Source organism: Herpailurus yagouaroundi, unplaced genomic scaffold (genome assembly GCF_014898765.1).
Source record: "Herpailurus yagouaroundi ecotype Mexico unplaced genomic scaffold, PumYag 28, whole genome shotgun sequence".
In the NCBI taxonomy this organism is placed as follows: domain Eukaryota; kingdom Metazoa; phylum Chordata; class Mammalia; order Carnivora; family Felidae; genus Herpailurus; species Herpailurus yagouaroundi.
Genome location: NW_024412376.1, coordinates 33,077,647 through 33,093,973, shown reverse-complemented (window position 1 = coordinate 33,093,973; position 16,327 = coordinate 33,077,647). Strand labels below are relative to the sequence as shown.

The following is a 16,327-nucleotide window of genomic DNA, read 5'->3' as shown; positions in this document are numbered from 1 at the left end:
ACTATCTTTTTTCAAATGCTATCCATTATGGTCCGTCTCCCTGTAAAATATTATATGTAATAAGCAGATTATTTGCCTTGGAAAAGCAAGCAGAAAGAATTAAAAGAAAGATGTTTTCCAGTAGAAATGAGTCCTTCTAGGTATGCCATATGTCATTAACATAATAGCCACATACACACAACACTGACATATTCAAGCATCTTTTATTTTTTAAAAAAAAATTTTTTTTTCAATGTTTATTTATTTTTGGGACAGAGAGAGACAGAGCATGAACGGGGGAGGGGCAGAGAGAGAGGGAGACACAGAATCGGAAACAGGCTCCAGGCTCCGAGCCATCAGCCCAGAGCCTGACGCGGGGCTCGAACTCACGGACCGCAAGATCGTGACCTGGCTGCAGTCGGACGCTTAACCGACTGCGCCACCCAGGCGCCCCTCAAGCATCTTTTACAGCAAACTACACCCACTCTCTCTCTCTCTTCGTCTGCCCCTTCCATATTCCAGCCAGTCCCTCCACCATATCGTCTGGATATCCTGTCTGCTTGTTAAAGCAATAAAGTCTAATTTGCCTCTGACTTGTTTTGCTCCTTGTAATAGTACCAGTCTTAAAGAGCATAAAGACACAGCTCACTCTGTGTTTCTCTTTATAACAGAAGATGTGAGCAGCCGGTAGGGTTATGGGGAAAGAGTCAAACATTTCACCTGAGTCTGTCCTCTTCTAAAGATACAGTTAACATAGTGATTCAGGTTTTCTAGACTCTTCTATGTTTCAGAGTTGGGAAAATATTTAAAATGGGGCAGTTTAAATTCTTAAAATGCACTTGGATGGGGCCAACATACGTATTTTTGTTCTACGGCATTATAATGGAGAGAAGTTAATGTTGCCATTAAAACACAGGGTCACGGTCCTGAGATCTAGCTCTGCTTCAACATGGAGCCCACTTAAGATTCTTTCTCTCTCTCTCCCTCTGCCACGCTCGCTGACTCATGCTCTCTCTCTCTAAAAAAATAAATAAATAATAATAAACAAAAAAACAATTTTAAACTTGAGCTTGAGAGTACCAAGCCGTGTTAAGGAAAAACTTTATTCTGCTCGACGACAGTCTACATTCCAGCCACATGGTCGACAAAATTAGGCAGAGAAACTCCTCTGGGCACATTAAAAACAAAATTGCTGAATAAATGACTGAAAGAAAAGAAGTGGTTTTAATGTAATAATGAGACATCAGGAAAATAAGAGAATTCTTTGGAAGACAAATAAGCATGAGAAGTGAAGATTTCAGTGAGGTAAAATATGCCCTGTAGTCCTGTCAGTATCTGCTGGGTCCTGGGGCACAAAAGCAGGAGTTGAGGGTGTAATGAGCCACAAGTGGTATAAGAGAAGAAGCCCCGAGCTGGACCCTAACCCCATTCCTTCCCTCACACCCCTGCTATGCACATGTCTCTCTCTGTAAAATGGACCACTCAGTGGCAGACTATAAGGCTATGTCCACAATCTGATGACTGTCTTCTCAGCAGCCGTAAGACAGTTGAATGGTATCTTCAAGCTACTGAGAAAATAATAAACACACAACTTCAAATCCTATATCCATTCTAACTTCTGAGAATGAAAGTAAAATAAAGACATTTTTAAATACAGAAGAGCTGAGCACTTATTGCCAACAGGCTTTCACTTAAGAGACTTTTAAACACTCTACTTAAGGAGAGTATTATGTAAAATAATACTCTTAAGTATTATGTAAAATAATTCTACAAAACAAACTGTGAAATGCAAGAAAAATGCAGAAAAATCCTGAAATGCAAGCAGGACCTAACTATGAAGACATATTCGGGGCACCAAAAGTAGACACATGGGTATAGCTAAAGAAATATTGTTCACAGAAAATATGGGGCACCTGGGTGGCTCAGCTGGCTAAGCATCTGACTTAATTTCAGCTCAGGTCGTGATCTAACAGCTTATGAGATTCTCTCTCCCTCTCTCTCTGCCCTGTCGCCACTTGCGCACACATGCGCTCTCTTTCTCTCAAAATAAGTAAATAAACTTAAAAAAAAAAGAAAAGAATAAAATGTCTTACATACAAAGTTAAAAAATACAAAACTGAAATCCTCAGTCTCTATGACACATACCAGGAGTGGGGTCCTATGTGTCAGGAGTGGGGTCAAATGCAATGAGAACCAAACCAGCATGGACAATAAGAATGAAATCACCTACCGCCGCCCGTTAACAGTTTACAGTAACAAGACATTACTATTTTAGTGTCTTCATTATTGTCCAGGCTATATGGAACTTCCCTAAAGAGCCGTTAACTCCTTCAACTAAAAGCAGCAACAGTTCACAATCCAGCACTGCTGAACCCCTCACCCCGAAAGTCCTTGCCTTGTTTCAATAGATTCTAAGCTATTATATCATAAGCCTTTCCCAATTCTAATCAAATTTCCACACTGAAGGATCCATTTTAAACCAAACTTCAAATTCTCAACAAGATCTGGTTTTGCTTTTCCCCCCCAGACACGACTAAAACCGTGGAGGCGGTGTTCTCTGTCATCATGGGAAGCCATAAACACAGCTCTGTCTTATCAACCAGGTGTGGTGGTATTTGGGGAGTGAGCATTCCACAGCAGTTAACATGTTCTCAGGTAATTTTATATTTTGAGAATGAGGATCTAAACATTGATTAGCTTTAGATATTAAGTTAAATAGGCATTTCTAAGGTAGCCACTTAAAAGTGACAATGGATGTATACTTTCTAAATTCACAGAAAAGAAAAATGGAACAAGAAGGTTAATAAATGCAAGGAAGGAAACTGAAGAAACAGAAAAATGAAGTACAAACCCAAAGTTATATACATAATAAGAAACAATGCACTGTATTAAATTCCTAAGTTAAATATAAAGATTTTTTTACTGAATTTTATTTTATTGCTACTCACATTCCTTTCATAAGAGAAAACAAAAACACACACAGATGTACATACTAACATGCACACACAAAGAAAGACACAGGAAAGGTGAAAGTAAACGAATGGAAAGAATGTCAGGCAAATAATGATTTCAGTTACCTGAGGTAGTTTGTTAATATGATAGGCATAATATACTTTAAAGCCAAACCAAAACATCAATGAAGACTAAACAAGGTCAGATCTCTGAACTTCTGTGCACCAACTAACATAATTTAAAAATCTATACAGCAAAAAATAATATACTATTAATAATATATAATAATAGGATGCTAAAAACATACAAAGCAAAAAAAAAATTTAAACATATAAAGCAAAAAACACATAAAGCAAAAAGGTAGGCCTACATGGTGAAACTAACAAGTGTATTTATCCTCTGTTAGGAGAATTTAATACATCTCTTAGTAATTGATACATCAAAAAAAAAAATTCAGGAAAGATACTGATGCTGTGATCAGATCAACTGTACAAATTAATATAATGGACATGTACAGACTTGCACCACACAACTCAAGAATATACTCTCTTTTTAAGTACATTTGGAAAACTTAAAAATCCGAAGCAAATAAAGCCAAGTCTTACATTTTAAACAGTCATAGACAAACAAGCCATATTTTTTACTCCAAATTAAGTGAATTTAGAAATCTCTCATTTAAAAGCCTCAAATCTGCACTTAAAAACCTCACAGTTTTATATAAAATGTGAACAATATGCTTCATTATAATAATGGCTTAAGAGAAGCAAACAATGGACATTTTAAATATCTTCAAATGGACAAAAATTAAAATGCCACATTATCAAATTTGGTAGGGTACAACTAAAACAGGATTGAGAAATCAAACTCACATCACTGATAATACAATAAACTGGAATTAAGAGCAATCAGAAGTGCCCATCACCTAGAGAACATTCTGGCCAAAATATTTAAGCAGGACCTAACTATGAAGACATATTCAAAGAAATTGACACTAAGACATTCTGCAGAACAAATGTCCTGGACTGTTTAAAAAAAACAATGTCATAACAGCCAAGAAAAGGCAAGAAAAGAGTTATAATAACCGAATGCAATATATAGTCAATGATTTGTTCAAAATCAAAACATAATAACAAAAAAGAAAATAAAAAAAGTGTTAACATTTTGGGATCAGGAGATTGGAAAATCAACTATGTATTAGGTAATAATTTCATATTAATATTAAATTTCTTGCATGTGAAAACGGTATTGAAATGACATAGGAAATATCCTTAGTTTTAGGCGATTTATGGTGAAGTATAAAGTGTCATTATGTCTGTAACTTCTTTTTAAATGCAGAAATTAAAAAAATTAAAAAAAATTTTTCCCAAATGGGAAAAGTGTCTAACAAACTAAGGAAGTACTTGACATAATAAAGAAAAAAAAAGAATCTCCATTAATCATCATACCCTACAGAAGTGATGAATCAGTAAATTCTACTCCTGAAACCATTATTACATGATATGTTAACTGACTTGGGTTTAAATAAAATTTTAAAAAATCTTCATAATCAATATTGGTATATTAACAGCACAATTTTTACTCCCGCTGGCCAAAGATGGAACAATCTCAGTTGTAAAGTAAATAATGATACGACTGGATTATAACACAAGTAATAAAATAAATATCCATGAGTCTATACTGATATAAATGATGGAGGAAGGAAGGAAGGAAGGAAGGAAGGAAGGAAGGAAGGGAGGGAGGAAGGGAGGGAGGGAGGGAGGGAGGGAGGGAGCAAGGGAGTTAGGAAGGAGGGAAGAAGGAAAAAACACAAATTTTCTGTTCTGAAAAATTCCAAATAACCCCCTTCCAGGAGACAGAACTTAATCACTCCTCCTTGAATATGTACTGGACTTAGTTACATGCCTCCAGTTAACAGCTAATGAAGGGGAAACATACTTCCTTACCAGAGGAGCAACCCACCCTCAGTGATCAAGATTAACATCATCAGTGATAAGTAAGGGAGACAGTATGTACCTTCTGATATGATATGAGGAGGGGATATCATCTATTTGGAATTCTTCCCCCAAATCCATAACCTCAGTGCAATCATGAGAAAAGATCTGAAAAACCTAAACTGAGGGACATTCTACAAAATACCTGATCAATACTCTTCAAAACTGTCAAGGTCGAGGAATAAAATGAAAGAGACGGACTGTCACAGATTGGATGAGAATGAGGACCAAATGCAATATGCGTATCCCAGAAAGACTCCTAAAACAGGAAAAGGACATAAAGAGGGAAAACCACTGACATCTGAATAAAGTCTGTAATTAAGAGTATTGCAAGAATGTCAGGTTTTCAATGATGCAAATATAACATGGTTACGTAAGATATTAACATTGGAGGAACCTAGGTTAAGAATATATGGAAATTCTCTGCACTATATTTGCAGCATTCCATAAATCTAAAGTTATTCCAAATTTTAAAGTTTTTTTTTTTTAAAGAAACTCTAAAATCAGAAAGATGACAGGGATACCTACTAAGACAACCTACAGCTTAATGAGAGATGGAAAAGAAAGAGTAGAGAAACTGAAAGGGAGAAAGGAATCTTTTTTTCACAAATCATGTGATTTTTTTTTTTTTGCTTAAATCCAAAACAGTTCCCAGAATAATTATGAAATAAATAAAAGAGCTTATAGCAAGTGTGCAGGATATAAGATCAGTACAAAAAAAATCAACTGTATTTCTAACTACCAGCAATATACAAATAGAATATATTTTTCAGGAAGGGGATTTTAGCAAGTCTATAAAGAATATAGAAATAAATCTAAATAATTATGCATAACATCTCTAAAAGGAACATTTGAAAAATGTATAGATGATAAAGAAGATTCCAATAAGTGGAGAAACAAAAGTTCTCCAGGATAGAAAGTTATTTCTATAAAGATGTCAACTCTCATCAAAATGATTTATATATCCAATGCTATCACAATAAAAATCACAACAGGAGTTTTCAAGGAACTTGGCAACCTATTTCTAAAAATACATTAATGATAAATAGCACGGATGTTCCAAAAGAGAAGAAACAAGAGGTGAGACTTCCCTATCACAGAGCTTCTACATGCTACATAATTAAGACAGCATCATTTTGGTACATAGATGGACACAACTGAGCAAAGGAAGAGAGCCCCAGGTACCAGAACAAATCATATGCAGAAATCTGATTACAAATCTACTGGCTCTGCGTATCCCTGGGGGAAAGAGTGATTATTTAGTACATGATTCGGGGACACTACTGGATACCCTAATGAAAAACCTCACACCAGAGACAAAAATAATTACAGATGAATCAAAGACTTAAATAACAAAAGCAAAATTTAGGGGTGCCTGGGTGCCTCAGTCGGTTGAGCATCTGACTTTGGCTCAGGTCACGATCTCACAGTTCATGGGTTCGAGCCCCATGTCGGGCTCTGGGCTGACAGCTCAGAGCCTGGAGCCTGCTTCGGATTCTGTGTCTCCCTCTCTCTCTTTCCCTCCCCCGCTCACACTCTCTCTCTCTCTCAAAAATAAAATAATCATAATATTTTTAAAAAAGAAAAGCAAAATTTAAATAGCCAAGCAGTCTACTAAGAACCGTATAAAAGATATGAACAGACATTTCACAGAAAAGTAAATACGAGTGGGCAATAATAATATAAAAATTTATCAACCTCATTAGTAATCAGGAAACAAAAATAAAAATTAATATTGAGGTACAATTTTATACTTTCCATACTACCAAAAATGAAAAGAATGACAACCAAAAGGTTGTTGAGAATGCGGTGTAACAGAAATATTTGCATATTGTTGGTAGAAATATAAATTGGTCATTTTAAAAATCAACTTAACTCTACCTACTAACATTGAAAATGTAAATGCATTAAGACAGCAATGTGGTTCTTAGATATAGACTCAGAATTTTTTTTTCTTGCACTTTCAGACAAGGAGAACAAGCCAAACATTCATCAAGTAGAAAAGACCAAAAACGTTCACCATACACCAGAATACTATGCATCAAGGAAAACAAATGATCTAAGCTATCTGCGTCAACATGAACTGACGTTAAAATATCACATTTTTCAGTTTAAATACAGTATTATCCCATTGATCTATGTTTCAAACACTGGCAAAAATAATAACCAACTCACTCTTTATAGGAAAGTACATAGAGAAATGGACAATCGTAAAATTATAGAGAAAATCAGTAGACGGGGAAAAAAACGCTTAGAACAATGATTATATTCACAGGGACGAGAAGAAGGTGTAATTAGGGAGGAACAAGGAAAAGGAGGTTCAGAATTATTGAAAGTGTCACTTTTCTTAAGTTGAGCCTAATAATGAGTAAAGCTCAGTCACAAGTTAGGCGAGGCATGCTGGATGATGGTTTAATTTTTATTACTTAACTACTAATATACGTCGCACACACATGCATATAATGCCTCTCCTGTAACACAACCTCCCAGACGTGCAGGTGTTAAGTGGCCCGTTTGGCGTTGACCTGTAGGAACAGGAACTAGGGAACGTGGCACAAGAAGGGCTAACATTCTGGCTACTGCTGTTGATGTCTCTGACCCAGAAGACTCCTGTCTTTGGTCAGCATGCACAAAACTTGTAGATTCACGTGCTAAGATTTTCCAAGGAGAGCAAAATCTTAAAGCCATCATAATTTTTAACAAGGCTATGGAATCCAGCATATGAAAAGAAGCCAGGAGGCGCAGTCTAGCACGGTGAAAAACTATCTACATGTGTGTGAGGAAAAATGGATCTTAGCATTTGTTTAGGCATAAAACATGAATGGCATCTAGGGCTGCTACTTTCCTTCTCTGGTCTGTTTCCTTATCCATAAAATGAAGGGTTGAATAACAGTCTCTAAAGGCAGCTAGAATAGCTTCCAGTTTTCAAAGTCAAAGATTACAGATGTAAGAGAAAAAAAAAAAATAACATGAAATGCATAGTCACAGAAGAAATGTGAAAAAAAGTCATTACACAAATGTTAAAGATACAAACTGTGATGACAGCAAGTACAAAGTTTATTTCATCTGCATTGAAATATTTATCTGTAATATACCATAAAGTGAAAATTCTCTTTTAACTTGTATATCAAAGAGAAAACAACCCCACAAAGAAGCTCAAGTAAAATATTTTCATGATATACAAATGCCATTGAAGTGAAAAGTCTTCATAAGACCACCCAACCTTGACAAGTGTATTCACATAGGATTTAAAGAGTAATATTTGTATGACATACAGTAGGTGGTCTTTTGCGCGGGTGAAAGACTCCAGCTGACTTTGGTTCATGAATGCCTCTAGGAGAATTATGATGAATTTCTACCTGGCAGACCATAATGTTAGTCTAAACTTCTAATTCTGCTTTAAGAATTGCATTTCTTCTTTGTGACGAAATATCCAAATTTCTTTAATCCCGTGTGTGCGTGTAAGCATCCATATGTGTACTTAGGTATCATGCACCCATGGGCACTGCTTTTTCTTTTAAATACTTGTTGTTTATTTTATTGACTTGGCTATCGGGAAGAGAAAATGTAAAATTTTCAGCACTAATCATAACTTAGGTTTTCTGGCACAACTACATTCCTTTATTTGGCTTTTCTTTCTCTACGCGTCATGTCAAATTGTTTTATTCTATATGTACTTTGTGCCATAAATTACTTCAAACCATTTTCAGTAGATGAACCAATGAATGCATATGTACAGTATGTGTCTCCTGATTTTAAATGAAACATAGCTTAAATAAAGTAAATTTCTTGGATCATCAGAAAAACATGAGAAAAACAGAACAAAAGATGCCATTTGAAATCACATCATTATGCTGGAGAGGATGTGGAGAAACGGGAACCCTCTTACACTGTTGGTGGGAATGCAAACTGGTGCAGCCGCTCTGGAAAACAGTGTGGAGGTTCCTCAAAAAATTAAAAATAGACCTACCCTATGACCCAGCTGTAGCACTGCTAGGAATTTACCCAAGGGATACAGGAGTACAGATGCATAGGGGCACTTGTAGCCCAATGTTTATAGAAGCACTCTCAACAATAGCCAAATTATGGAAAGAGCCTAAATGTCCATCAACTGATGAATGGATAAAGACATTGTGGTTTATATACACAATGGAGTACTACAAGGCAATGAGAAAGAACAAAATATGGCCCTTTGTAGCAACATGGATGGAACTGGATAGTATTATGCTAAGTGAAATAAGTCATACAGAGAAAGACAGATACCGTATGTTTTCACTCTTATGTGGATCCTGAGAAACTTAACAGGAACCCATGGGGGAGGGGAAGGAAAAAAAAAGAGGTTAGAGTGGGAGAGAGCCAAAGCATAAGAGACTCTTAAAAACTGAGAACAAACTGAGGGTTGATGGGGGGTGGGAGGGAGGGGAGGGTGGGTGATGGGTATTGAAGAGGGCATCTTTTGGGATGAGCACTGGGTGTTGTATGGAAACCAATTTGACAGTAAATTTCATATATTGAAAAAAATAAAATAAAATAACATCATTAAAATGAAGCAACTTGAAAAACTGTAACAGTCGTTACACTCCGTTTGAATTTCAATAATATGGTAACTTACTTGCATATGTCATCTTCTGGGTCTTCAAGCCCAAATCTCTCATCAAATGTAAGCTGTATCCAAACATTTTCTTCTACTGCTACTAATCTCCATACCAAGACCATATTTCTTGGATAAGTATGAGGAAACCTCGGGCTGTGAATACTTCCATTAGTAGACACAGTAATAATTCTCTCATGCTGGGGATCTTGTACTCCTAAAGCAAAAATAGAGGCATAGACACACGTTTAGAACAGACATCTCGAACACTGCAGGTTTCAAAATAAATGTTTGCTCTATCATCCATATTTTAACCCAAACATGTGTTGGGTATGTCTCACACAACAGAAACCAAGTATCACTCTTTTCAGAACTCACCCAGAAAAAAAAAAAAAAACAATTATTATTATTTTTTATTTTTCTAATATTCATTTGTGAGACAGAGAGAGACAGAGCATGAACGGGGGAGGGGCAGAGAGAGAGGGGGACACAGAATCCGAAGCAGGCTCCAGGGCCGGAGCTATCAGCATGGAGCCTGACGTGGGGCTCGAACTCACAAACTGCGAGATCATGACCTGAGCCAAGATTGGACACTTAACCGACTGAGCCACCCAGGCACCCCAAAAAGGAACTATTTTAATTGAATAAAAACCTCAGTACTTTTATACTTGAAAGAACATAACACATTAGTCTTAATTATTGAAATGTCAAACTACCAACTCATGGATTCCTGAAATCATAACAAAGCCGACTTAAGGCCCTCATCCTCCAAGAACTTATCAAATATGAGTCATATTAAAAAGAAACTTGCATATAATTATATGTTTAAAAATACAAACAGTGGGGCACGTGGGTGGCTCAGTGGGTTGAGTGTCCGACTTCGGCTCGGGTCATGATCTCACAGCTCGTGGATTCGAGCCCCGCTTCAGACTCTGTGCTTCAGACTCTGTGATCCTGCTTTGGATTCTGTGTCTCCCTCTCTCTCTGCCCCTCCCCCACTCATGCTCCATCTCTGTCTCAAAAATAAAATTAAAAAAAAATGTTTTTAAATACAAATAGTGAATTTGCCCCCATTCTTCAACAGTGATTGTAGCAACTGTTCATTGAGTATTTATGTTACTCAAATTACATTATTTCACATTGATAAAATGCAATTTAAGAATACTTTTCTTAGAAATTTCTTGAATTTAAAAGACTGAATATCAAGGGTCATGAATTAGCTGGAAGATTTTGAGGTTAAAGAATAACCTGTCTTATTGCTAAAAAAAAACAAAAACAAAATAACTTTAGTAAGTTGAAGTTATGATTCTTCAAGCAGCTTTTTCATTCTCTTAAACTTGGCTATTTCAACAATCAGTCTGGTAAGTATTAGTTTATATGGTCAGGGTTGGAAGACAGGTTTAAGACCAATATAAGTTCTTTGAATATATACCAGTGTGCATTATGAAGAAAAATCATATTAGTAAATATGTGTTAGTTGCCACAGAATTTTTAAATTAAATCATTTAATGTCACCATTCTTCCTATTCAGAAACATGTTCCCTCTTATTGGATGCTAATATTTAATACTGCTATTGGCTATATTAACTTGTATGAAATAATCAATACTTTTATGCACATAATTTAGCACCAATCTATCTCCTGAGAACATAGATGGATCTATCAAGTTAGATGAATTCTTTTCTATTCTGACAAATTTTCTTTTAAAAATGATGAAGAAAACAGGGGTGCCTGGGAGGCTCAGTCGGTTGAGCATCCAACTTCAGCTCAGGTCATGATCTCGCAGTCTGTGAGTTCAAACCCCGCATCAGGCTCTGTGCTGACGGCTCAGAGCCCAGAGCCTGTTTCAGATTCTGTGTCTCCCTCTCTCTCTCCCCTCCCCCACTTATGCTCCGTCTCTCTCTCTCTCTCTCTAGTCAAAAATAAATAAATATCAAAAAAAATTTTCTTAAATAAATAAAAATCATGAAAATTTAGGGGCGCCTGGGTGGCTCAGTCGGTTGAGCATCAGACTTTGGCTCAGGTCATGATCTCATGGTTCGTGAGTTTAAGCCCCGCATCGGGCTCTGTGCTGACAGCTTCAGAGCCTGGAGCCTGCTTCAGATTCTGTCTCCCTCTCTCTCTGCCCCGCCCCTGCTCATGCTCTGTCTCTGTCTCTCAAGAAGTGAATGGCTTCACTTAGATTGGCTACAATTTATTATTTGCCCCATTTTGTCTAAAAAAATGCCTGATATAAACCAAGGCACTCATTACAAATATAGCAGTGTATGATTTTTCATATACAATCTAGAAAACTGAATAGCTACAAAAAGATCTGAATTCTATTTTGATAATCTCAGTCACAAAAGATCATTGCCAAAATGTATACACTTAAATGGTGTTTACATCTTTTTTTTTCTATATAATTCACATTTCCACGACACTCTAATTAAACATAATTTAAAGACCAAACATCTAGGACTCCTCTGTGTTCAAAGAATAGTAAACTTCCTTGTAAGTTACTGCTCCCGAAAACTCATCTCTAAATGCAGTGAGGTTTGCCACCAAACACATAGGATTTACACCGGACTGTCAAACTTTCATGTGAATCTCAAACAACCAGGGCTATAATCAGAAAAAAAAAAAAAAAAAAAGCAACACACATTAAGTTCTACTAAATTAGGAGTCTACATCTGTAGTTTCATTGTTTAAAAAATAATCTTTCTAAACATATAACTTTACTAGTATTTTAAGGAAAAGACAAGTATATATTCTATGACTATTTTATTGAACATGTACGATCCACTGGACAGTATACTCAAACAAAAGTAGCAAGGAAATAAAACCAATGTTTTCAGCCAAATCTCTAAAGTATTTACAACACACTCCTGGCAATGTATTCTAAAGAGGAATCAATCTTGGTTCATCTTAGATAGTGAATTTAGCATGAAAAATGAAAATATATATGAACACTAAATTTACAAATTTATAATTATATACCCTTTCACATTATCTTGCCCAGCCCCTCTTAAGGAAAAATTATTGAAAGCCAAAGTGAATCAAAAATAGAAAAAAAAAGGAAGGAGATAATAGTGTAAATACTAATAAAACACTAATTGGAAAAGATATCTGCTTCTCCTCATGTTCACTGCAGCATTGTTTACAATAGCCAAGACATGGAAACAACTTAAGAGTCCCCTGATGGGTGAATGGAGAAAGGAAATGTGCTTTATATACACAATAGAATATTAGCCATAAAAAGGAAAAGAAACTGCAATTTGCAACAACATGGATGGACCTTGAGGGCATTATAATAAAATAAGTCAGACAGAGAAAGATACTTTATGATCTCACATGTGGAATGTTAGAGAAAAAAAAAAAAAAAAAGGATCTCATAGATACAGAGAACAGATTGGTGATCACCAGAGGTAGAGTGGAGGGTGGGTGAAATGGGTGAAGGGGGGGTGAGGTCAAAAGGCACAAACGTCCAGTTACAAAATAAATCATGGGATGTAATGTAATATACAACATGGTGACTACAGGTAATAATACTATGCTGTATATTTATAATTTGCTAAGAGTGTAAATCTAGTAAGTTCTTATCACACACACACACGTGCGCGCACACACACAAATTTTAACTATGTATGATAATGGATGTGACCTAGACTTATTGTGGCTATCATTTTGCAATGTATACAGGTATCATATCATTATACTGTGCACCTGGAACTAATATACTATTATATATCAATTATACCTCAATAAAAATAATAATGTAAATACTGTAAAATGGTTGACTACATATGTACATATATTTCAATGATATATAATCATATATCTATATTATTCAATTATTTTAGCATTAAGTCAAAGCAATTTCATAATATTTGCCATGCATTTCATAGTATTAGTCCCCTTAAAGACATGTTTACAATGACGGAAAGAGGGTAAGAATAAGAAAAACGTAACAAGCAATAAAAATCATAATACTTAAAAATGTTTTAAAAAGAACTGAAGAAAAGAGGTTTCTAGATAATATCTAAATAATGTGACACTCATAATGGGTAACATTTTACCTAATGTAAACAACAAATGTCTCCAATCTTGGTTAGTTTTGGAGTTCTGAAGAAATCTGTTCCTGTTTCATATAGGCAACTGTAGAGACAGGTCACCTGAAAACTGGCAGACTTCCCAGACATCCTGCGAAATTTCTGATGTGTTTACTTCCAAATGTACATTATTCTGAAATTACGTTTTTTTTTTTTACAAAAATGTTTCTCTGATAGTTGCGTCTCTTTCCAAATCCTTACTTGATAAATACACATATTTATTGGTCTTATTTGTGCTTTGCTCTGTTCAGTTTCTTTTCTTTCTTTTTTCTTTTTTTTTTTTTTGTCTATAATAATCCTTCTTTATCCTATTCTTGTTATTTTGTTTATATAGATATCTCTGCTTTTGCTCTCATTAACTCTCAATTAACAAACTTCAATTTTAACAATAGTCAAACTCATATGATACACATACACATGTGCACAGTTGTACTGACTCCCTTAGCTGGTGCCTTTTTGCCTAGAAAACCCAGAATAATCCCATCCTAATCTTACCTGATTCTGTATAGAGAAGACAGGCTTGAGCACCATAATGCAAACAAATCTCTTTCCATAAGTTCCAACGTACATAGAAGTACCCTATTTTTACGTTTAATATTTAAAATTCTGACTATTCATACGAAAGTACAATGATATACTACATAGGCTCAATCTACTGTTTCCCATAACTTAAAAACAACAGCAAAATAAAACAAAGGCAATCAACAGCGCTGCCTCCCTCGACTGTTTACAGATTATAATACATTTGCACTAAGGAAAAAGAAAATAATGGTTTTAAGTAAACCATAAAACAAATATAATTATTTAAGATATGCTCCATTGAGATTCTTGAATTTATCCCAGAAGATTATCATTTTATTCCCCAAGGGAATGAATAGTCAAAAAACTTACATATTAGAAACCTCTTATGTTTCATGCTCTGTTCCAGGTGACTGGGATATCACAAACGAAACAAAGCCTTGTCCTCTTAATGTGACAACTTTTAGGACTATACATTAATGCTATTCCTAAGCTAGGTATAGTAGTGAACTAACATTCAGCTACCAAAACATTCAGATGTTACCTCTTTCAGGATTCCATCTTTGACTTCCACTATACATTCCTCTAGGACTGCCTATTTTAATCGAAATGTATGGGTTTACCTTTCGTACCTCCCACCACACTATTCATTCCTAAAAGACAAAAAGCATGTTACTGAATCCAAAAGCTAACCACTGTCTAGCTCTGTGCCTTGCCCATGGCACTACCTAATGCATATTGATAGTATAAAAAAATGAGATCCCAGAACACAGCAGAAAACAAATTTCCCTATTATTCAACATTCCATTCTTCATTCTTAAGATCACAATGACTGCACATGATAAGGATAAGAAAATTTTACAATTGAAACTCCCTCTAATTAAGGTCCTTTAATTCATATTTGATATCTTACTCAAAGTTCATCTATTATATCTACATACGTATTTCAGCTGAAGGTGATAGGTCACAGAGATTTGCCATTTTCTTAACATGCTTATTTTAAGAAAATAGAACATGTTCTATAATTTTACCACACTCTGAGATTTCCATAATTATAATCATTAACTTAACTCTGAAATATGAATAAACTGATGATAAGATCTGTTATTTTAGGCAAGACATTTAATATCAGAGTTTCCTTTTTTAAACTAAAGATAATCATAAACTGTTTTAAAGTTTAAATGAAATAATAACTGTATAAATTCATCACATTGATAATTGTAAATCAGTATGGATGTAAAGGAGAAACCTTGTCTATCATATTCTGTCTAATTAAAATACAATGAGAGAAAATTCACTATCAGGTATCAAAGGTTTGTGATGCCAGTGAATAGATTGCTATGTAAGATAATGCAACATCGGTCATAGGTACAAGGATTCTAATTTTGCAAAGATCAAGTTAATTAAGCAAGAATCAGTGATGTTTAGACAGTGATTTCAAATTTCTGATTTCCTTCTACAGGTTGATTAGGAGGGGGAAAAAAGGGTTATAGAAATTTTGCCATTTCCTTGACCTGAAACTATCTTCAATAAAACATTTAAATTATTTTGCATTTAGAGACATACAAGAATTCACCCATTAGCTGCCTATCTAACTAGAATCAATGATAAGGAAGGGGGGGGGGGTCTTTGTTCAGGAAGTTCACAGCAAATCCTCCATATGCAATAAGAAAAAAGTTAATATGGTGAACATATCCTCAACATCCCATCACTACTGTGAAGCAGCTACTGGAAAAGAAAGGCTGGGATTGACCCTCCCCAGAATTGTGCCTGGAAAACCAACGTAAGCCCATTTCCCTCACTGCATGGATCATTTTGATGGGTCAATCAGAGTGAATCCAATGGCTTTTTTTTCAACAGGTGGGGTTGAGATCATTTGGGGCAGAAGAAGTGAGATCCAGACTTGGGTAGCCATTAAGCTTGTAACAGAATCCAATCTGAACAAAGAGTTAATGCAGAGAATTAGGCAGATAAATGGCAGCACAGAAAGATGGTGCTAGCCCCAGCTCAAACCACACAGCGAGTTCATGTCATCTCTTGGCTTCTCAGGTACATGTCTAAATAAATCACTTTTATTACTTAAGCCAGTTAGAATTTTTTACACTTGCAACCAAAATCATCATATAGCGAACATGTTTGGGTTTGCCTGGGGTGGCCTTCCTTTAGGCCTCTTGTCCTGGTGTGATTATTATTAGTGTTCCCTT

The 16,327-nt window shown here is 35.5% G+C and overlaps 1 protein-coding gene across 1 annotated transcript in view; it reads right to left on the bottom strand.

Annotated features, from left to right (window-relative positions):
* The window catches only part of PDGFC (platelet derived growth factor C), a 205,942-nt gene that overhangs the window by 82,021 nt on the left and 107,594 nt on the right, over window positions 1-16,327 (bottom strand). The window contains exon 2 of the mRNA XM_040471625.1: window positions 9,535-9,730. Within this exon, the coding sequence (XP_040327559.1) occupies window positions 9,535-9,730 (196 nt within the window). The remainder of the gene's footprint in view (window positions 1-9,534; window positions 9,731-16,327) is intronic.